This window comes from Manacus candei, unplaced genomic scaffold (genome assembly GCF_025592945.1).
Source record: "Manacus candei isolate 608988 ecotype Guabito, Panama unplaced genomic scaffold, ASM2559294v1 h1tg000025l, whole genome shotgun sequence".
In the NCBI taxonomy this organism is placed as follows: Eukaryota; Metazoa; Chordata; class Aves; order Passeriformes; family Pipridae; genus Manacus; species Manacus candei.
In genome coordinates this window covers 7,684,078-7,707,936 of record NW_026138073.1, presented here as the reverse complement: position 1 = coordinate 7,707,936, position 23,859 = coordinate 7,684,078, and the positions used below count along the sequence as shown (strand labels likewise).

The following is a 23,859-nucleotide window of genomic DNA, read 5'->3' as shown; positions in this document are numbered from 1 at the left end:
CCCAGCCAGGCTTTATGCCCCAAAAACGCTGCCTGCCTGCCTGTGAGGAGTGGAGAGAGACATCATGAGGGAAATCTAGTTCCTGGTGTGAGACTGGTCTGGCCCGGGAGGCAGGCGAGGAGTTCGTGGAATCTACACCGTGTCCCAAGTCAACCTGGCCAGTAAGGCAAGGAGGAAATTGTTGAGCAGGTGAGCTGCTGATCTCCTTCCTTACTGTCGGAAATAGTCGTCCCTCGCGCTGCAGTAATGGAGCAATGCTGCGTCTCATTTCTGAACGCTGAAACTGAAAGATGCTCCTTCCTAATGTTTTGAAATGTTGTACTTTTTTGTTTTGAAAGAGTGGGAGCTTTTAAATTTTTCTGGTTTTGTAGGGTGTTTTTCCCCTTATTTTCTATTTAGGAGAAAAGGTGGGAGGAAGTAGAGAAGGAGAATATAATGGGGGGATGGCCTTGTTCTCACTTTCCTACTGAAAACGTTTCAGAAAAAGGAGCAAAAAGCAGTGAAAATGGGTAGAAGCCCACTTCAGTTTTGTGTTCCTATTCCTTCCTTTTTTTGCTTCGAAAAAGGATGGCCAAAAAAGTAAGTGGGACAAACTCCACGTGTTTTGAATTATTCTTCCCTTAATGAGATAGAAAAACATCTCATTTTCCAAATTTCTTGCTTTTTCAATGAAGAAAACCGAACAGAGAAAGAATCTTTCCAAAGCCAATTTTTCCACTGTGTCTTTTTGCCACTCCATCCTCACTCGGTGTTGTCCAGCCTTTGTGGCTGTGCCACATGTTACATAGTCTGAGATTTGTATTTGCCCTTGTTTGAACTGTTGTCACAGATGTCCCCATCGGCTGCAGGGCTGGACTGGTACGGAGGTGGCAGCACCTTACCTCCTTCCCCCGGGGCATGTGGGACCGGCTGGACTGCAGCATCCCTGTCCCTGGTGGTGGTGGTGGCTAAGTCAGAGAGAGCCTGGCAAGACTCCCAGATTGACTGGTGAAACTGCTGCTGAGCTATTTGAGCACAAGAAAAGGGCTGATTTCACCCCAGAAGACATGATCTAGAAGAACCACTAAAAATCCCTCTAACAATGAGAGCCCGAACTAAAAATCCATACCTTGTTATTCAATGAAAAATATTCAGTGCACAACCCAAGTATTTCCAGATATTGAAGAATACCCACAAATTATGCAAAAATAGCTATTTATTTATTTGATTTAATTATGAACCTTGCCTGTGATTTTTGGGGTGGGAGTGGGGCTGGAGTTAATCATGCTGGAAAGCCAATTGAGAGAAAAGACCAGGTGAGTCATTGGCTCTAGGGAGCAGAGGAGCTGCTTTGGTTCTTCCTCACAAAACAGAGAGCATTGCAGAACCCACCAAGGGCTTTGAGACTTCTTGGGTGCAGAGGACCTCACCAGGGGAGGTTTCTCCCTGGGGAACTCTAGGACTTTGGCCCCACAGTCCATGGATGAGGCTGGTGTCCCATGGCTATGGCCAGTGTATGTTGGAGGGATTAGCTCATCAGTTCCTACTTGCACACCAAGCAGATGACCAAGGGTAGATCTGCCATGGTGAGCATCAGCTGCCATTCAGTGGGTCTTCCTTCCCATCCCCATTGGGCTGAGCTACTGAGTGACCCCCAGAACTGGTGAATATGGATACAGGACTTGTTCCTGTCCCTGACGTGAGGGTCCAGATGGTTTGGAGGCTGCCGTGTGCTCCGCCTCTGATGTAAAACCGAACCTGCAATCCCTGCTGATTTAGCTGGATAGAAAAATACCTTCCCCATCATCAGAGTTCACCACCACATTCACTTTAAGTCTTTGAGCTATTAATCTCCTCCTACCTCCCTTCCAGTGTGTGCTTCTCCTCTCCAGCTGACAGCCTGGGACAGCCCCGAGATCAGCTGCTTGTGGAGCTCTCTGTGCCGAAAGCAGTCCTAAACGGTGTGGCCTTTGTTCCCCCCAGCTGTCGTATCCTCCCGGATCTGCAACAAGTCCTCATTTTACAGACCCCATCTTGACAGTCCCCAATCTGATCTGACCACCTGGTTTGTTTTTGAATCGAGCACTTGAGTCATAACATTTCTGTTTATTTCAACAACTGTATTCCTTGCATAGGAAATGAGCCAAGATGGTCTAAGGCGGGGAGAGTGAAGCATGTCGTGGTTGTAATTGCTTTTGCTCTTCCAATATAAAATTTTACAGTATAATCAAAATCTTATTTTTGTAGTACTGGACTCTGTTATTGACTTAATCTTCTTAAGTGCTCCTATTATTCCAGTGATTTCATCGTTGTATGTTGATTTTAATCTTTTGATCTCCATATTAGCTACTGCCTGCAACTAATTTGTTGCTCAGTGTTTTTCTTTGTTTTGACCTGTGAGGCATTTTCCTCATGGCACACAACTCTGCTGGCAGATTGCATATAATCTCTGCACTTTTTTTCTCCCATATTCTGCACAGTTATAACAAATGCAGATTTACAAATTGAAATGGAATATGTATCTTTTTAGAAAGGCTGAGGAAAATACCACTTCAGGTTTAGCCCAAGAGCCTAAATGTGCTTGATTAAAGGTACTATGGCTGAATGCAGCTCACCAGAGAGAGATGTTGCACAGGTTTTTTAGTCCAGCAAGTTCAGAATGGGTGAAACTGCAATAATTGTAACTTATATACAGTCAAGGATGAAGGAGTTTCTGAAAGCAGTGTTAGACCTAAGATGAAGAAGGCTGGGTTTTGTGAATGGCTCAAGGGACTCTCCTAGCTGGGCTTGGCTTGATGCAGCAGTGACTCTGTTGAATCCTGAACCATGGAGCAGGTTTTTGAACAAACACTGGTGACAGTGGCAATAGTGCAGAGCCATGAACTTCACAGCCAAAGTGCAGAGGTTAACATACAGCTCTGCTGTGTTTTGGTTGGCCATTAGACAACTGCTTTTCCCCTTGGTAGTTGATGTTTTAACCTGTGCTGATTTATTGTGTGCTTTGTTTTCTTTAGCTTTTTCTTTTTAAAGCTTAAAGAAGTAATTTTTGCCTTAGGTTTGCTGTGACTTTTTAAAAAAGAACACAGCCTGAACATTGACAAAATCATCTTTGCTTTGCTATGTGCCTGTTTATGCTTCTGAACACAAATTGTCTTCTAATATTTTTGACGTTTTGGTCACTAGAGAGGCAGAAAAGCAATTTCCAAGATGCCTATGGGCCAGAAGACATGCATTACAGCAGAGGGGAAAGAATCTGTTAGTTGCTGAAATATAAAACAAATTGGATGAACAGCTGCTGACACTTGTCAGTCAAATAGTTGATAGCATTTTCAGTCTCCATGCCACATGCTTTTAAGTAAGTCTGTCAAAAAAAGGATATTTTCGCTGGACTTCCCTGTAAATATGAGAGAAGTTTTGGCCTGATCTATCATTTAAAATTTTGCTGGCAGAGGAATGAAATTTTCCTCTTTCCCCAAAACTGATTGACATAACTGTACTGGCAGATTCTTCATCTAGGTGCAGTTGTACTGGCAGAAAGTCCTTTGACTGTTGGAGCTTGTTCTGTCGCAGCAATGGGTTGAAGTGAACCAGCAGCAGCTCTTTGCATTCCTTGTCTGGCTTTGCCAGAGCTCCCATCCATCCGCAAGCCCTTTGCTGCCCGAGCTTTACTCTACAGGAGCCTGAGCCCTGTCCAAGCTGTAGTCTGTGGCCAGCAGGGTTTTAAACTCGGATTTTCAGACAAAACCAAACCATTTTAAATTTGACATTTCTGCAGGATTAACCCAAGGTGGTCCGTCCTGCTCCTGGTGCCACGGTACAGAAGCCATTTAGGACAGGGTTGGGCTGCCAATCCACATAACCCTGTGCAGGGTTAAAGGCAGTGGGGATCAGGATGCAGAGCTCTCCTTTGCTCAGCCACAGGCTGCAGGCTCTGGAGTGGGAGGTTAAATCCTGCTTTGCAGCACTGCTTGTACGTGAGATCTTCTTCCTGCTCCCACTAAAGTATGTAACTTGAAGCTCATCATTTGGGTCCAAACTCCTTAAAAGTAGCAAGCTGGTTAATGCTTCCTTGTTCTGGATGTGTAGCCTCTGGGTTGTTTTGGAATCTCCGAGGTGCTTTATTGGGATTTGAGGACATGCAAAAAGCTGTCACAGGCCATAGGGTCGCTGCTCATGACAGAGGAACTCAGTTGAGGGTGTCCATCACCGCCGTTCCAGGGAAGTACCGACGTGCGTTAGCGATGCACAGCCAAGGAGCATCTCCTGAAGGCTGCGCCCACACTCTCATTCAAAAAACTGAGCAGGGCTCACTATTTTGAAAGGTGGCAGGTGGAAGTGGGCTGTGTTTTTACCCAATAAATATTTTATGGTTAAAAAAAAAAAAAAAAGGAGCCATTCCAAGAGCAGAATCAAGCTGTTTCTCCAGCTCTGCTCTGCCTGCCTGAGAGCGGAGCTACAAATCTGCGTGTCCCTCAGTGCTCTTTGCTACCAGCCTGGTGGCCAACCCAGTAAGGCTTTCCAAGTTCCTCCTCTTGTTGTCCTTCACATAAATATCTGGGACAGCTGAAGGACAGGATGAAGAGGGCACGAGCACACACATGCATCAGTATGTGTGTGAGTCTCAAATGGATCTCAGCCTCCTAGAGAGAAGGATTTATGTCCATTGCTTTATGTCTTGTGAGATTGGTTTTGTCAGGCAAGTCTTGTGAGGGCTTCAAGGTGGGATTGAAGACTCCAAGCAAAATGAGGTCAAGATATGGATGGGTTTTTTATGCATCCCAGTGACAGACCTGCAGAGGCACCTGAGCTTGTTTTGATAGACTCAGTATGACTTAAACACTCATTTCCTCTGGGGATTTAGGACCAAGTAGTTGCACAGATGGAGGGTGGGTAAGCAGGGGGAAAAGCTTCCTGTGTCACTGGCCACAAAGCCATGTTCCTGCCTAAGTCCTCAGAGGTGGCCTTCCTGGCAATGCTTCCCTCTATCAGCAGCATGGAGCAAGACAAAAATCAAGAAGGGGTCTGCTGGGCTACAGTCAAGAGTTCAAAACTTGTCTACCCTCATGTATCAAATGGCTTCTCAACACATCAGTGGTGTTAAATGTGCATGTCCACTGCCCACTCCTGAAGTGAAGCCCCTGTTAATGCCCCTGTTCCCAGGAGGGTGGTGTGTGCAGGACACCGGGGAAGGTGGGTGCTGCTTGTGCAGGGTGTGCCCATCCAGGTGGGGCTGCAGAGCACCTCCACAGCAAGGTGCTAAACTCTGTCACAGGGGGGAGGGACCCAAACATCCAGCACTGCAGGTGAATATGCTCCAGGCTCCATAATTATCCCAGCCCAGTGTGGGACTCAGCACCCCCTTCACAGGCAGTTCCAGAGGTCCCAGTCTCCTCCCATACATCCAGGGAGTGTCTCATGGCTTTTGGACACTGGAAGTTGGTTTAGTTTAATGGTTCATTATGTCAATCAGGATTGTCCAGGTAGGAAGGTTTTCCAACATTTGTCTGTCTTTTATTTGTGGATGGTGGACATTTGTCCTGGTTCCCCAGGCTGGCAACAGGATGTTGTGCTTGGGCATAAAGGACATCAGCTCTTCTGCTTCTCTCTCAAATGACTCAAATGACTGAGACCTGGGCAACCAGGAAGCATTTCTGGTTTGAACTGGCTGATGGGAGGGAGGGACTGCAAAACCTCTCAGAAAACTCAACCTAACAGAGAATGATAGAGTGGTTTTAGTTGGAAGGGATGTTAAATATCATCTCATTCCAACCCCCCTACCATGGGCAGGGACTCCTTCCACTAGACCAGGTTGCTCAAAGCCCCATCCAACCTGGCCTTGAACACTTCCAGGGAGGGGGCATTCACAACTTCTCTGAGCAACCACTTCAAGTGTGTTTCCATTAAACGTTTTCCATCAAACCAGGCTGTTATTTAATTTCAGCTCAGGGTCTGCCCCTGCCCTGTGTGTGTAAGTGCTGCTGCAACTGGCTGCTTTGGGAGAAATTAAAATACAAAATGAGGCCTTTTGGAGGAAGGTAAGTGTTGGGCAAGGCTGATGGCCATGTAAAAATAGGGGCTGAACAAGAGCAATTAGATGTCCAGGGACAAATCACAGGATGTAGAGTGCAGATAGCAATGGACACGACTGTGGAGGTGATTGCAGAAATGCCCTTGTACCTGGGGAGCAGGCAGTGTAGTCCCACCCTGACCTTGGGGAGCAAATCAGGAAACCATCTTCTTAATTAATAAACTAAAAAACACCCATGAGAAAAGAAAATTCCTTTATTCTGAGGTGGGGGCTCTTACATCTCAGCTTGTCTTGTTTTTTTTTTTTTTTTCCTAAGGCAGACATAAAAAGACTCCATAATTTATTATTAGGACATCTGAATAGTTATTTATTGAGAAGCCACAGTTCTCACACTTTTACAACTGTCGGCTTGTATAAGGCAAAAAAAGCAAAATGGATCACTATTTTACACAGAAAGTAAAAGCTCTGGAGGAGGGACTGATGGACATGCAGTTACTGGTCAAAATGCAATGTACATGACATATATAAAAACCATTGTGAAACAGAGGAATTGTAAATTATGGTAACAATCTACTGAAATAAATATTCAATATATTATTATAAACACATTTGTATAGTCTAAGATTGTAATTAAAGTTGTCTTTGTACATACACAGTTATTTGAAATTTAAACAAAAATGTAACATTTAGAGGAGCAAATGTCAACATAAAACAACTGCTTTGGAGTTGTAATGTGGCATGATATATCCATAATGATAGGATTAATCTGGTGTGGCAATTAGAATGACTAATCCTCTGGGATGTAGCCTCTATGGAGTTAACTGCATATTGGAGGGAAGAGCCTGGTACATTAACAAGGATGCAGAATGATTCAAACGGCTGTCTGGGTTTGTTTGTTTTCTGGTTTTCAAATGAACAGAGAGAACAAAAAATCATTTGTAATTGCCTGGTTCTTCTTTTAAAAACAAAGCTGTTTTTTTATTAATTTTAAGCAGTTGGCATCCACAGAAGAGAAACAAAGAAATGAAAGGACTCGAGTCACTCATCTTCACAACAATTTACCATCAATGTATATACAGTACATTAATGAAGCATTGTTTAAACTTTAATAACAGGGACACACCTAGCATGTTTTCTATGTAGTTTTTCCATTAACAGTATTAAACAATGGTGCTCCATATTGCTTATGAACATAGAGATATGAAATTAGGAAACTGATGAATCAAAGAGAGGTGCTAATCTTATTACCACACAGCTAACATGGCATTTGTATTGGTAAACTTCTCATGGGCATTGAGAGCTGACATAAAAATTCCTAATGTGGCTAACTGAGTTACAGACGAGGTACATGCACGGATACCAGGCGACCCCCAGCCTCCCTAGTCGTCCTCTTCATCTTCCTCATCGCTGTCCTTCATGGTGATCCCCTGGAGCCCTCCGCCTTCGCTGACCGACGCCGTCGCCTCCTCTACCGTCAGCCGGTTCCGGATCGTCTCGTAGGTTTTGCTGTTCAAGGTGGAGTCCAGCACGCCTTGCAATCGGAAATCCCGGTATGTTTTCTAAAGCAGGGAGAGGCACAGAGGAAGGAGACAACAGGGAGAGGTCAGGGCCAACACCAGCTCCCCTGCTTTGCCTCAGGGGCCAGCCTGTGCCCCTGTGCCGGGGGCTTGGGGCCGCTAATGGAAGAGGCTGTGATGCCAGAGAAATCCCAGCCCCAGGGACATTTTGCATCACCCCAGACAATGCACTGGCCACCACTTTGCCATGGCAGAGGTTCCTTTAGGGTGCCTTGGGCAAAAAAATTTACAGCTCTGCAACTCCAGCCCTGCCTTTGTGGGCTTGCGGGGTGGCCGGGCTGGGTGGCTTCAAAGCAGGGACGTGCGGGACTGCTCAGGGCAGCTTTGCATCAGGGAGGCTGGGGTCTAAAAAGACATCAAACAAGAGATAAGGGCTCTGCTCCAGCTAACTTCCCTTGCTCCTGGCTGCATTCATCCTGCCTGTGAAGTCATTTATTTTCCCTCATGCAGCAGAACACTGATCGCCCATAACCGCCGACGTGATTACACGTTCCCGGAATGCTCCGTATTAAACAATCCTACCTACAGTATAGGGATTAAATGAACTAAGTCCGGGATACTGGAGGAAATTATTGAAGTATAAATATAAGCACACGGCACGTGTTTCTTAAATCTCTCTTTTTTCACCTCAAATTGGAGTTGCAGTTCCATGGTTCCCGTATTTCCCTTGTTATTACAATTAACATCTCTCATTTGAATTTATGTTTATAAACTTTTCGACTCTGTGAGATAAAAACTCTGGTCTCGTTGTTCATTTAATTCTGCTCTGTGCTCTGTGTGGAAACTATTTACTGTTCTGCTATTTCAGAAAGTCCTTGGGTTTGTTGTAGCTGCTTCTGAACGTAATATTGGTATAAATAAAGCACAAGGAAGAAAGCTTTCCTCAGCTAGCTGACAAGTAGAAATAATTTGTCTGTGCCTGTTGTTTTCAGTTATGAAAAGCACATTTAATACATCTCAGTTTTAATTTATTCATGCCTTCAATGTGTTCACTGCACACAAGACCATAAACATTATAAAATACTAGACCAAAAAGCCTTAGATAGAACCTAAAATGATCAAAAATATATTTACCCCCTTCTGTGATCTTATTATTTCATGTAAACCACTGTGATTTCACACTGAAATAATTATCATTAGTCCAAGGCATGCACACACACATATACACATACACGTGCCCTTAAGGAAAAAAAAATGCTACTTTCAGGGTATGTTATCTCACCTTTATGATCTCTTAGAGTTGATTATATACAGTCATTGTAAAAGAAACAACTTCAACTAATTATGAGAACAATCTCTCATTTGAATTCTGACAATAGTCACAAGCCACAGTTGGGCTTAAATGTTTCTAGTAAAACAGTGTTAAAAACTTTTGCATTGATTTAACCCATTTTAACACTGGAGTTCATCGGTGTGATCAGCAGGTTTGTCCCCAGAAAGGCTAATTTCAGTGCATGCACTTTACAGGTAGGGTCAAATAACAAGAGAGGTTTTTTTTTAATGAAAGGAGTTACTTTGTTCTTACCTGCACACCTGTATTTTGCATCGCTATGCATTTCAATTTTGCGCGCTACCTGCCCTAGACACAACTATCTGAATTTTTAAAAAGAATTTTAATGAAAGGCTTAATTTATTTGCGGGTGACAGTCTGCCTAAGACAACATGCCACACATGCAGACACACACACGCTCCTCCCAGCAGCAAGGGGCAAACACACGGGGTGATTACCTTTACTATCCTAATGAGAGTTTTCAGTTGGTAGATGTGGAGCTGCAGGTCCATGCGGTCTGTCAGCCAGGTGCAGACGACATTCATCGAGCTGGTGTACCATTGCTGCAAGAGAGACAGGACTTCTCCAGCAACCACGTCAGGGCTGCCCCCAACACCCCATGACACCGACCTTCCCCACCAGCCAGCCACACACTTAGAGGGGAGACAGGCATCTGCTTTTACACAGAATTTCCATGCATGAGCTTTCGAATTTTTATAATATTAACAGCAAGCTTAATAAGAGACCACCAGTAATGCTGCAAGATTTTGTAATCTGATTTTGCCATTGATGGGACTTGCCAGCGGTGGTGTGCATTTGGCTCAAGCCACGTTTTAACCTGTTTCCCCCCCACAGTGAGAGCACAACCCTGCCTTTAAGTGTGTCAGTCCCACTCTCAAGCTACTTACCATCTTCAAATTCAACCACAAACAGCCACAGGGCGAGTCTGGTTCCCTGAGGGTGAGCAGAGGGGAGGCTCGTGTGGGGCAAGGTTTGGCTGGGGGGCAGAATGCTGGTGTAAAGCACCTACGGGTGCCTGTCCAGGCTGTGTGGGAAACCCTTTGGTTTCACCCTCACAATTATGAAAAATGGAAAAGCAGCAAAGAAATGAGCTTGTTTCAAGCTGCTGAACTCACAGGGCCCCTCCAGGGGCTGAAAATTTTGCTGCTTGTCTGTGAAAAAGGCTTGCAGCAGTGTGGCAGCAGCCTGCCGTTCCCGCAGCGCAGGAAGTCTCCGGTGGGCTGTGGATCAGCGCCCTGCTCACGCAGGGCTGACATGGCACGTCTGACGCCACACAGATGAGCAGTGAGCCCTTGAGAGAAGGAAAAGCAGGGGCTGGGAGGGGGGGAATCACAGAAACCTCCCCATGGCTCTCAGCACAAGGGTTGGTTACAAAGCGGGCTGCAGACAGAAACTCATCACGCCTCTGTATGCGCAGTCGCACCCTTCTCGTGATCTCTCTTACACACAGAGATCAAAACCTTTACTGCAGACCAGCTGCAATTAATCTAGAAACAGTTAAAAATACTCAAGAAACCCCACCAGACCAGTTTATGAAAATCCTGATCGAGCACCATCCAGGTTAGTGTGGGATGCAGTTCCTTCCCAATGAGCCTGAAACCTCACATCAGTTCAATGCAGGTATTACTACCTCCCGCACTGCACCTTTGGGTGGGAGTCCCTGACACAGAAACATGCTCTCATTCCACTGGTTGTAGAAGCTGCTGGTTCAGCAGGTGAATGGAGACAACTGAACATGCTGTAATTGTGATTTGTTGCCCTCCACCCTTCAACATTGGCAACCACAAGCTGGGAAAAGGCTCACCAAAGCAAACAAATGAGTCTAAGCTAAACCAGCCCAGCATCACAGAAATGTGGGCTCAAAGCACATCACTGAACTGTATGGTAACACACATGGGAGCTACCACCCTTCACCAGGAATAGAGAGCAGAGGTTAGACATGCTGCACAGGGAAGAGTTTTCCCCCTGACTTCAACAAAGATGTTCCCATACTTCTATTTCTACACCAGGAGGAAATAAAGAGGCAGAAAAGCCACCAAAGAAATGGCACATGGTAACCTCTTGCTCAATGCTTACACCTTGTGCAACTTCTGGCAGTGATTCTGCTGACCCTTCATCTCCACGATGGAAAGCTGGCAAGAGCTTGGATGAAACTAATGGAGGCTGGCAAGCAGGAGCTCTTGCCACAACCGAAGTCAAGCTCAGGCACTGTCAGCTGTCACTTGAGGTCCTGATGTCAGATGGGGTTGAACTGTGAGTGAAGCACCTTGGTTAAATGGCGTGGGCCTGACCAGCACAGGAGACATGAAGATCTGGTGGGGCTTCATACCTTTCAATTGCTCAGACTAGTCTGGGGGGTCAGAGCATCTCTCAATATCCCCAGAGACCCCTCAGTGCTTCAACCCAGGACAGCCAGCAGTCAACCGGTGGTGGCACAGAGCAACTGCTACCACTGGGGGATCTGCCTGAGGTGCCTTGAAATGCTGCAGGTCCACGTGGGCAAAACAGGAATCATTAACGTTCATAATGCTGCTTTTCTGCCATCAGTGTGCTTAACTGAGCCATGCTCTTGGGTGACGCCAGTTGTGATCTGGGGCTGCGCTGGCACACGGATGCCCAGGTCACCCCAACGCCTCCTTCTGCCGCCTCTTTAAATCAAAACCCAGGGGGAACGGAGCGACCGTATGTTACACGTGCACGCCCTCGCCCTTCCACTGCCGCCTCCCGTCTTCCACACAACGATCTGCTGGGTGTTTATGTCACCTCCTCATGAGATGAGACGTCCCCAGCAGGGGCAGGTCCCGCCGTTTCTGTCTGTCCCACGCCACACACGCCTACACAGCTGTGCAGATCCCAAACAGAAATTATAACCTCTGCCCCGGGGTTATGGCAAGGTGGCTTTGCTGCTATGAGACCTTCAGAGCAAGCAAAACATTTCTCTGTGTTTCTGGGTAGGCACTTCAACATGCTGGATTCTGGGGAGATGCAAACTCCTCGGAGCCAAATCTGAATCACACCCTTCTCCTCTTGAGCACTGGCTGACAAGGGCTCAGCCAGGCACATTGCTCGGCTGCATGAAAGGAGCTCTCTTTTCTCAAAGCCAAGTTACTCCAAAGACTTTCTGCTTTATGAGAAAAAGACAAAGTCTAATTCATTGATCTTGATACACAAAACCGTCACGTCACTTCATAGAGCACACACCAACTGCTGAATTTAAGCCCTGCATATTCATAAAAATAAGTTAGCCCATAAATTAAATGTTCCCTTTAGCTATCACTAGTGTTGATGTGCTATAAGACGCACAAGCCCTCTGATTCATGACTAACCTACCAAAGAAGATAACATTTGCATATGATTATATTATTAAAAAAACAAAAACAAAGCCAAATGCTCCTGAACAGAAATGTGATCATCTCAGACAAAAGAGCACAGAGTGGTCCTGTGGGGACAGGGGCCACCTCGCTCTCCCTGGGGGGGTCTGCCATTCCCTCCAGGGCAGTGGGGTACATGCCAGGGACACAGGGTTCCTTGGGGATCTAGCTCCAGCCTTATGGCTTGTTCCCATAGATGAGATGCAGAGGTCACAGCCCAAATACTGAACTCTGGGGCCTTGCCATGGGGCTGCAACACATTTCAGGCACATTTCTGGAGCCCCAGCACAGCTGTGGCATGGGCACACCAAAATAAATTCTGTAAATGTATTTTCTGAGAACTCCTCACACCTGGTTGTAAAGAACGAGTAGACCTCATTGATGGTTATGGACCAAACCCCACGGATAACCCACCGTGGCACACACACATTACCAGTGCAAATTGGCATCCCTGTGTGTCACCTGGAGGAAAACACACTCAGCCTGGGGGCACAGCATGAGGAAAGGCTGTGGAGGCTGCATCCTGGTGGATGCATGGTGGATACCACACATCCACTCAGATGTCAGTAGGGAAGGGAGCAGGTCTCTGGCAGAGACAAGCCTGCTGCACCATGACCCAGCTCACAGCAGAGGAAATGCAGATACTCTTTGGGTGCTCTCAGAGCCCAGGCACAGCAAACAGATGTAACTGCATGGCCAGGAATTCAGTCTCTCTTTCAAGCTAGTTTTCCAGTTCTCCTCTATGTCACAGTGACCCTCATTGTTGGGTGCCAGCCTGGGTAGATCAGGTAGGCCATGGGCTGGCTGGGATGCTCCAGGATGGGCAGTAGAGGAGCTGGAGCATGCCAAGGGGTGGACTTCCATGACTGTCCATCCAACATCCCAGCCAGCTCAAGCATTAAGCTTCCTTGTTCCCCTGTCTTTTTTTTTGAATGCAAAAGCATGATCAATAAGTTGCTGAAATAGCAAGTTTGTCTCTGAATACATAAATTTCAGAAATTGATATGAATTAATCTGCAACTAACACACTGAGTGTGGCACATTTTATCAAAAATCAGCCCTATGCTGGGCTCCTGCGCTTTCTGGGAGGTGGTGTCATTACACATACCCAGGAACATCTGCAAACCCCCGTCTTCTTTGGTGTGAGCTGAATGGAAGCATGACCTCCTGTTCCTTGCCATGAACCTTGAGTTCACACTCATATTTTACATGTTACAGGAAGCCACAGCTCACTCCAGGGGTGCTGCAAACAGAATCTCGTAAGCCAGATGCAACACTGCTTCTTAAGGCACCTGAAGGAGCTGTATTCTTCATTCAAAAGCTTACATACTAGTAGCTTAAGGTCACTTCAGCTTTTGTAAAGAGTGGGACAAAACCAGGAATGCTTATAGGGCTGGGTTGTCAGCAGGGTAGCAGAGGGATTACAAGGAACCTGTGACTCTGCCTCTTTCTGCCTTTACTGGTAGTTTTTTTGTGTGTGAACAAGTGCCATACAACAGATTGAGGCTGGTATAAAGGCCTGGGACTGTGCAAGAGCACCCCGCTGAGCCTCAGCTGTGCTTGCAATTAGCAATAGGCATGAAATGATTATTGTTGTGGTGGCTGATGGCAATCTGAAGTGACAAGTTTTATGGGGGAAGTTGTAGTAGGGATGTTCAGCAAGTTTCTGCAAACCATTAATCGAAGGCTGCAGCACAGTTTAGTCAAAGCTATTTTATGTCATTCCAAAGGTCTCACAAGGATGCTGAAAGAATATTTTTCTGCTCTCAGTGCCTTGGAATGGAGTTTTTCTAGGTCAGGGATTCTTTACTGCCCTATTTAGTGTCAAAAATACCCATTTGCCTCAAATTAGCAGAAAGCTTGTAGTTAAGGGCTAGAGATTAGGCATACAAAATTACTCAGCAGGTGACTGCTGGGTGGATTTGGGGGTTGAGAAGTCTTTAAAACTGACTACAAGACATTATATACTTCTGACAAAAGAACATAGTAATCCTACCTGCTTGCTTTAACCACTGTTGTTTGTCTATTATTATGTGCTTTAATGCTCATAAGAGCAAAACTACTGGTGATACTACTCAATTACCATAGTAACTCTCCCCTATGACCTCTCATTTCAGTACTCGCTTTCCAACCAGAACCAATCCAAGCAGGGCAAATCTATTTAAAACTGTGACACACACTGCACAAGGAGGCTCCGAACGCCGGCTGGCTCCCTCTCTTTGTCCGGGACATGGGCTTGTTTTGAAATGCTGAAAGGCAGCTTTGAAATGAACCCTTGAATTCAAGGTGTTTCAAAGATGAGGGACTGGATGCTGGGCGGCCGCCTCCGCAGCATCCCCGAGTCGACCAGCGTGGAGTGAGGGGACCACAGAGGCAGGAAGGGAGAGAGGAAAGGGCTGAATGTGAGTCTTATTTACCAATGGAAAACTGAACCTGCTCTCAGGCAACAGCCCTCACTCAAAGTGACTTGATCAGCCAGGAAAAAAAAAAAAAAATTAAAAAATTTACCAAGTCTGTTTCTGGCATTTGTGTCCCCATCCAAAGGGCCAGAAGCTCAGCTGGTGGAAGGCACAGTGGGGCTGTGCTGATTTACAACTGCTGACAGTAGGTGACAGGCCACAGAGCTGTGTCCATCCCCATCCAGGGTGCCTCTGAGATCAAACTGGGTCTTTGGTGTTGTCACATGCATTCAGGGCAGCCACCTCCCCTTGGCAGGTGTCCTCTCCACAGGGAAGGTACGGATGCAGCAGCACAGGGATGTGTTGTCCGGGAACCAGCCTTATGCACACAGCTCCCAGCGTTGTGGGAAGACTTGCTTGGAGGAGGGGAGCAGAGCCTGGGTGCTGCCTGCACTCCTGCCTTCACCCCCAGAGTGCCCTGTAAGCACAGCCAGCATTGTACACCAGAATTTGCTGCAGCCCAAAGGCCAGGTTGCTCCTTGGCAGTCATGGAAGGATCACTCTTGTCCCTTCAGTCTTCTGTGGCCACCAAAGTGCTCCTCTCCACCTTTCCCCAATGTTTCTTTCGCTGTTGATCCCAGGCAGTTCCAAAAACTTAGTAAAAACGGGTAACATGAAGCATAGAGACCAGTGCAATTCCTATTCTTGTTTACCAAAAATAAAGAGATGTTCTCAGAAGTCCAAATGTACATGGCAGCATCTGAGATCCCAGTTTGAGAGCCTCCTAAAAAGGCCAGTTCTGACAGGGTGCTGGATGTGGATAAGCAGTGGTGGGATGGAGCGTGCCTCTTGCTCTGCTCCCAGCCAGTGCTACTGAAGTCTCCACCAGGCTGCCAGAGCTGAGCCCCAGCTATTTCTCAGGCTGTTCTGGAAACCTGGGTTTTGTCTTGCTGCAAAAGATGTGCTGTGCCCGAGGCTGACCCACAGCCAGGAGAGGGGGGGAAGAGCAGGGACAGGGCCTTGGTGACACAAATGTATCTGAAAAGCTTAAGATACATGGTGGTGGCCCTGGAGCAGGACATGGCAGAGTTGTGGTGGGCAAAGAGCCACTGGCCCTCAGGCACACACATCATCACATCATTCTGGTCCCCAGTGTCAATGAGGAGACAGGGATGGACCTTCTGCCACACAATGAAGAAGAAAGAGGCATCTCTCCCATGAAAGCATAAGTTTTCTGGATGGCAGGCAGACAACTACCCATGCAGCAAACCACATCCCACACATTCATCATCTTTTCTTCCCACTACTCAACAAAATCCATCCACTGCACCGGGTATTACTCCTCAGAGCCCTGCTGATGGACTCCCCCTCCTGTGCCCTTCCCCAGGGACCAAAGAGCCACCCAAATGCAGCTCAGCATTTGGAGCTACAAGCCCTCCTCCAGCACAGAGGGCCAAACCTGCAGTGGGCTCAGGGCTGAACCCCCAGGCAAAGAGCATCTGGCTCGGTTGTGTCCCGGCCGCAGCCATGGGTGGCATCAATAATGACCCAGCGACTCTTTGGATTTACACCTGTCAAGGATTTGGACCATTCCCCCAAGCCGGGCAGGGGCCAAGGCTCAGGGGATCAAGTGCACTGTTGAGTGCCTGGGTTTTCCAGAAGCAGAGAAATCAGTGTGATATTGCCCACGTTAGAGAAATGAAGTTTAGTGGCTGAGGCTCTTGGAGCACAGAGCTAACCATAAAATAAGCAATGAGTTAATATCGCAGGCATTGATCAGCTAGTCTTACAATTAATGCTTCCAATAAAAAAAAAAAGCTCCCCCTTTTATTCAACAGAATAAGAAATTAAACACTTGTGGGCTCATTCTAAAGAATGAATGAAATTGAATAAGCTACCTAGCACTTGAGATTCCCAGCGAGTGCTTGAATAGAGCAAACCTCCTGAGTTGAATGGATTGCCTTTTGGGACCAATTTGTCTCTTTTCACTCTTTATTCCTCCTTTTTTGCTGACAGATGTACAAAGGCGGAACTGCGCTGTGCAGCTTAGCTACATGCACCCACAGCAGCTGTCACTTTTGTCGAGCAAGTTAATCAAGCAAATGCCACCATATCCCACTTTCTATAAGGAACAACATGTTATAGACAGTAGTCTTGGGAGACGGGGAGGGAGGGAGAGAGACTTTATTTTAACTTCGAGTAGCTGGTATTTTTTTTTTTCCCCTCTGTGTGTAAAAAAAAAAAAAAAAAAAAAAAAAAAAGAAGAAGGAAAAAAGAAGCAGCCAAACCTGGTAGCACAAGCTGACACTTTTGTTTTCCCGTAGAGCAAATATTTAATATGATTTTAACTCTAATTTGTACTAGAAGGAGAGCTGTCCGGTTTTAATTAAATTTAAGGGACTTAGGGAAACACGGTTAAAAAAGAAATAGAAGCTTTTTGTTTGCGTTAACGCTTGTTGATAATAATATATTGATTGTCAATTGCTAAGCCCAAAAGATTAGTGTAGTAAATACTATTATCTGAATGCCACAAGTGAAGTGCTAGCTTCCCGTCCCTGCTTTTCCCTTTGTGAGGCACTTTGAATCACTGGTTGTTATTTATACATTTTCTTTGATAAAACCAACTTGTGTGGCTGATTTTTTTTTTTTTAAACCCTGCCTCATTAAGTGCATAATAGCATTTGCGTGTGGGGCTTTCTGCTTTTTAGCCTTTCAAGCTTAAGCTTATATTCCTCTCTCACAACCATGTTTCAAAACTTGGGATGTTCACAAACAATTGGATACACACCAATATTGTATATATCAGATGCTCTCTTGCTATTGCCAAAGACTAGAAAATAACAGAACATTATCCACAAAGAGTAAATAAATAGTTATTGTCCTGCTACGCCGCCGCACGCCAGATAATAACGCTGTCCGGTCATTAAGCAGCTTTTCTATTGCACAAAATTCTTTAAGTTAGGTATGCAAAAGCCAGCATCAAAAGCAGGTCTGTTGGTGTAGCTCTACGGAGCACACAAGGGCAGAGCACCGGGAGGGCTTCAGGCAGCCCTCAGTTTGCTGTTAGAAAAGTAATTCCCCCCCCCAGATTCACACCCTTGGGAAAGTATCTTTCAGAAAATAAACCTAAGTTATGGTAACAGATTGCAGCGTGCTAATTTAACTTCTCTGCAGGGTCTTTGGGTTGGTGTGTTCAGGAACAGTGCGCCCAAACCCACAGTGTTTGGGATCCGTGACCCCTTTGCCAAACTGGACTCCACGTCTTCCCCTCGCCCGTACAAGCGAACCCTCCGCCAGCCGTGTTCGGCAGGGCTCTGGGTGAGCTGTCCTCACAGCAGGCAACATGACCTTCATATTCCGAATTAAACCTCTCTAGGAAAGTCCACATTAAATTCTAGAGATCTGGCAAAGTGCTAGCAATTTGATAAAAATCCCCTGAAACCTCAGGGTCTTTTTTTTTTTTTTTTAATAAAAGTTATGATTTTATTCTATCAAAGCCTCGTGAAACTGTTTCGATTCTCCCAGGTCACACTTGCACTGAGCTATTACTGAGGTAAACGGCTGCAGGTTTTTTTCCTGGGATTTTTTTTTTTACCACTATAATGCTATCACTGCAAGTACACACAGCGTGTTCTTACACATCCACCCCAGAGCTGTGATTTCTGGATGCCTTTTACTCTATTTTATATTCCTTAACCACGAAATTTCATTCTCGTTGACAATGTAGCTATACAAGGAGGTTACAAAGTCAGAGTCTTGATATTAAAATAATTTGTATTATTATTTAATAAAGTCACAGTCCCAAAGTTGCCTAATAGGGTTAAGCTGCTAGCCAGAGCGACTCATCACCTGTCTAGGATGCAAATGGCATCACCGAATTACATTATTTTTTTTCCCCTCTTCCTAAAAATAAACCCCAAAACAACTCTGAATCGCGTAAGAGCTCTGCCTTCCAGCAGGGAAGAGCATCCAGAGCGAAGGCAGCAGCGCAGACCCCGGCGTGTGGAGGTGCTGCACGCTTTTTGCAGTACATATGGCACCTGAGATCACCCACTGTTTGGGGATCTCAGCATCAGGGTGTGCTCAGGCTGCTGTGTCACCCTTAATTGGCTGGAAGTTGGACCCAGCAGGGCTCGGCAGGTCGGTGCCACAGGTGTTAATGGGAGGGAGGCACAGGGGTCCCAGTGGGTACATCGTGTGCTGGTGGAAACACACAAATTCCCTGCCCTCCAAAGGGGTACAGCCCATCCTGCACGCTCCTTGCTGCAGATCTCTCTCTGCTCTTAACCCAGAGTGATTTTATTCCTTCTCGGAGAGGACAAGGAGGATCAGCATCTTTTGTGTCAGTGGGGCTAAGGTCTCCAGCAAACACACACGCCCAGGAAGCTCATCCCTAACACCCCCCACTCTCGGTGCTGCACAGACCTGTAACACCTACACGTGTTCTGTGCAGCTGCAACTCCACCTGCTGTGGTGGGTGCAGGTTTGTTTACACCACCCCTCAGTGGCTTTGCAAGGGATCCATGTGCTCTCATCACACCAGCAAAGGCTTCCCATGGCAGGGACCCAGCCAGAGATGGACCTGCAATGGTACTGCTCCTTCACTGGGGGAGGAACAAATCTGCTGGGGATCTGTCTTGTACTTATTCAGGTGCTCCTGAGTTGTACGTCCGGGTGGTCTGCTCTGACAGCCAGACACCAGTCTCTGCCTAGCCAAGAGCCACACACTCACACCCCTGGCAGAGGTGATGGGTGGACGTACCAATGACTCCCTGAGCCTTATCCCCAGGAAAGGATCTCATGGAAACGGTTACTGCCTCCTACAGCTGCGGATGCCCTGGTCTCAGTCAGGTTTGCTGTGAGCAAACACCGGTGCCAGATCATGCACAGACCATCTCTGAATCCAAACCAGCCACGTGCTGCTACACTCTGAGCCCTGAGCCACACGCTGGTCAGGGCTGGACAGAGGGCAGCAGGCAGAGAAACCTGTGAGGGAGACCCATGTGCAAACAGCTACTGATCCGTGGCAGGGTGCAGGAGGGATGTCGGAGCCAGTGCTCACGGTGATCTGGGAAGGAAGCCCACTGCCACTGGTTCTGGCAGCACCTCCAGCTTCTCTCTCATCCACAATGTCCTCAAACCAGGGACATCCCATACTTAAACCTGCTAGGTTTGCAGGCTGAGCACCTCAGCGGGTGCCTCCTTTCCCCTCTGAGACTGCACAGCCCCAATCCTGTTTACACACCAAGTTATACATCTCCAGAAAACGTTGCCTTTCGGGTAACAGGTAAAGCCTGTCCTGGCTACGTGCACCCCTGAGCTGGAAGACTCTGCCTTTCCAGGCTGTGCTGGCATGGAGCATCCCATGTCCCTGCACACACAGGGTTGAGTCCTTAGCACCTGGGTACAGCTCAGGTGAGCTCTGGGTGCTGGGCCCTCTCTCCTTCACTGCAGATACAGCTCAGCAAAGTGCACAGCACTCAGTGGGAACTGCCAAATTAAACCCAAAAAGCCCTACTGCTTTGCAGGATTTTGCAGACCTCGCTTTTCCTAAATGAAAGAGCCTCTGCATAAAAACCTCTGAAGGCACGCGCACACACAGAACCACTCCTGTATGGATGCTTGTTCTGAAATACTTTTTTTAACCTATAAAATATTCTCTGCTTATTTCCATTTTTCAAAAAAGAAATGAAGCTGCCATGTTAAAATCTGAGTTTCTATATAAAGCAGCCTAGTAAAATACAATATCCACACAAAGTGCTGCTATTTTTCTGTCCCGATTCCAGGGCCCTGTTAGTGCGAGGCAGCAATGGCAGAACTGGCTGCAGAGCTGCTCAATAAGATGCAATACAGCAATGCCTGCTAGAGAATACTTCCATTCCACCTGTTATCAGCTTGAACTGGAAGCTGTCACAAAGTGGGACTCGATAAACCTCAGCCTCTTTCATAGCCTTCAAATTCAAAACCAGAGTAGCTATGGGCTGCCTGGATACCTCAGTCCTGAGTGCAGGAGGGAGCAGCTCCCCTGGTATCATTCCTGGGGTTACACACCGGATGCAGCGCGCTCCCTGCCTGAGTCCTGCTAAGCATTTTTGAATGCTGATATCATACATCCAGGGCGAGGTTTAAGGGAGCACTGGGAAAGGAAAGAGCTGCAGATCAAGAGAAACGAAGTGACCTGGGACGGCTAATCCGGCACGCACCGCTGGCTGGCGCAGGCAGCGGCAGCAATTGTGTGGGGCTGGGCTGCAGGGGGAGAAAAGGAAAAGAGGGATTGAAGGCGCTGCTGGAAATCAGACAATTCGTCATTGTCCGCGCAGGGGCCGCTGGCTCACCCCTGTGCGAGTTTCTTTGGGCAAAGGCCCTTTGCAGAGCCCGCAGGGAGGGAGCAAAGCCGCCGGCAGCGGGGGCTCGGCCCCGCCGCAGCCGTGCCCCGCGGGCTGCGGGGTCAGCCCCGCACACCTGCGCGCATCCCAAATCCCGGCCCTTCCCACGCCCCGCGCACCCCCGGACGCAGCTGGGACCCGCGTGGGCTGGGGTTCACGAGCAACACCCGCTCCTCCAAGCTCTCCTCCCCGATGACCCACAGGACTGGAGCCCCAGTTAGCTACGGCTTCTTAAAGGAAGCTGGAAGGCAGCTCCAGCTCGGAGGGCACTGTGTAACTCTTACACAGTTATAAATGTGCAGAGAGCGCCTGGTCAGGGAGCAGAGAGGCTGCTCAGAAAAAGGCTCTCTCTGGATGGAGGATGTCATGCTCCCTCTTCCCCAAAACCTCCTTGGCCACTCACGTCTACCAGGAAATAAAATGATCTTTCACTCAGGGCTGGCCCCAAAACACAAATCTCTGACGCTCAAAAGCACGGTGCGGATGATGTTAGCAAGCCTATGCTGACCTTAACGTAACAGAGCAATCAGTCTGCCTTCTTAGAATGATTAATGGAAAATCTCCTCTGGAAAAGAAATCAAATTAACTGTCTTCAACCAAATGTCTACTGGAACATGAAAAGCTGTTCTGATAAAGACATTTAGGAGGGAAAAAAACCCCTTACAAGCATGTAAAATCCAGTGACAGATCTAGGACTTATTTTATTAAGACTCTCCCTAAAATAAATTAAATGGAGCCTACTTAGATGAGCACTTCAGAAAAGAAGCCTTGCTGAGGGGAAGCCAGGGAGGAGGGAGGCCACATGCCAGTGCATGCTTGGAGCCGTGTGAAGTTCATGGATGGGAGTATAACAGGATGAGGAGCAGTGTCCATGCTAAGCTCCTTTCTCTGCTCCTGTGTGGCTCCAAGAGGGCACATGGGGAGAAAAAGAGGCTGCAGAAGGACAGTGCACTCCATGCCCCCTCAGAACAAGGATAATTTGCCCCCTAGAAGATATACTAATAATTGCCATCACAATTTTATTTTTTTAACCAGCAAAGGTCCCTGCTGTTGCATCAGTTCCAGGTCTGGGTCCGATCCCTGCTGAGCCAGCCAAGGGCAGCGAAAGCTGCGTGGCTCTGGCTCCTCCAAAGATGCACAGGGAGGGAAAAGCAAGCTGCACTTCCTCAAGATCAATCTGCCTAATTGTCTTCATTTCACAACTCACTCGGGAGGGGGGAAGAGGAAAAAAAAAAAGAAAAGCAAAAAACAACGCAGAAGAAATAGCTCCGTGGAGGCCATATCAGGATGGGAGTGGGAGAGAGTTAGTGCCCTAATGAGCAGTCTTGCTGCGTAGGAGGGAAACAGGTTGTTGTCTGTCTAAGAGAGAGCGGTGAGTGCGGCTACAAGCAGATACGAGATGGGAGCCCGGCGCACAGCCTGATATCCGTTCTTCCCCTGATCCTGCAACCCGTCCTCCTGTGAGTAATTCTAACTCACAGTGAGTAGCTCCACTGACTCACGACCAGGCTTTTGAGTTCGAGGAGGAGAAGGGAGGGTGAGAAGGGCTCTCTTCTGGCATTTGATTGTGCCACGCAAGGCTTGTGCTCTGGCAAGAAATGCCATGATCCTGCAAGCATGCCTTGAAGGAGCTGCCAAAATTCAAGTGGGTAACCCTGCTGAGGGCAAAAGCTTTGATTTTAAGACTAAGCTAATGCTTCAGTGTCTGCAGAGGTCTTGCTGAGTTAACCGATCTAGCTGTGTTTTGTATTTTTTCAATATACTCAGGTGTGATATCAGGCTCCAAATTTGTAGGTACTGAGACATATGCTGAGCTGCCTGTGGATCCTGCAGTAAACCAGTGACAAGTACTCACTCAGGCTCCTGGAAATTTGCATAAGGATTTTGCTGAAGTCTGAGACTCACACAGTGTTATTACTCATTATGATATTGAGAAGTCAGTCACCAGCAAGGGTTTTGAAAACATGAGGACAGTCCTGCACTGTATCTTCAGGCCCTGCACTCCTGCTGGGCTCCTGGCTGAGGGAAGGAAATCCATCAAAATCCACCAGATGCAACGTCAGCCTTGGGATATCACTGGGGCTTCCTAAAAACCCAACCGGGCTGATCCTGAAGGATGGAACTTGGTGTTGGAGTCTCAGCCAAGGGCTTGTGCCTCCCCGAAGGTGGTGGGAAGGAGATGTTGGCTCCTCTAGCTGATGAGCCATGGATTCTCCTTTGCTGGTGGAAGTGGACCTGGGGTGACTGTTCCTCTGCACCAAGGACAGCACAGAGCAGAGCAAACCCTGGTCTCTCCACTGCGCTCCCTGGACCCTGCTGGTCCCACCCTGCCACCAAGACTAAAAGCCATCTCCGTCTTGCAGGGAAGAGCGGGCTCGCTTCTCATTTCAGGAGAAAATACTCCGTCTGGTATCGCGGCTGTGACACAGACCGAGGGAGCTGAACACTCACAGTGACAGTGAAGTGGTAGAACAGCCTTCTGCAAAAAGCACGGTGGCTGCTGCCACCTCGGTGGGCTGTATCACTGCGTGATTAAGTTCTTACCAGACTTTTTGGTAAAGGCAACCTTCCTGATCTGATAACTGCCAAGGACAAGCCAAATACGCGGGGTCAATCTATGCACACTTAATCCCCAGAAGGCAGATTAAGTGTATAATTGACCCATATAATCCATGTATCATCTCCAGTGAAATGTTTTCTATGTCCGGTTTAGGCAGACATGAGGCCCATAAGACAGCGATCAGAGACACAGAATTACCATTGCAGTGGATTTCATCAAAGTTAGAGATGGCTTTTTAATCACTGATCTCAGAGACTGCTAGATTTAA

General features: G+C 47.3%; 1 protein-coding gene and 1 long non-coding RNA gene across 16 annotated transcripts in view; one reads left to right on the top strand and one right to left on the bottom strand.

The window, feature by feature from the left end:
* Positions 1 to 354: 354 nt before the first annotated feature.
* On the top strand, positions 355 to 8,470 carry LOC127471665 (uncharacterized). Its single transcript, XR_007904725.1, has 3 exons — positions 355 to 6,014; positions 7,347 to 7,557; positions 8,035 to 8,470. It is a non-coding gene; the product is annotated as an uncharacterized LOC127471665 (long non-coding RNA).
* The window catches only part of CADPS (calcium dependent secretion activator), a 211,905-nt gene continuing 194,289 nt past the window's right edge, over positions 6,244 to 23,859 (bottom strand). For all 15 annotated transcript variants that reach the window (XM_051788784.1, XM_051788785.1, XM_051788770.1 and 12 more), the window contains 2 exons: positions 9,313 to 9,417; positions 6,244 to 7,566 (listed from right to left, as the gene is read on the bottom strand). In XM_051788784.1, the coding sequence (XP_051644744.1) occupies positions 7,387 to 7,566; positions 9,313 to 9,417 (285 nt within the window). In that variant the 3' untranslated portion in view covers positions 6,244 to 7,386. The remainder of the gene's footprint in view (positions 7,567 to 9,312; positions 9,418 to 23,859) is intronic.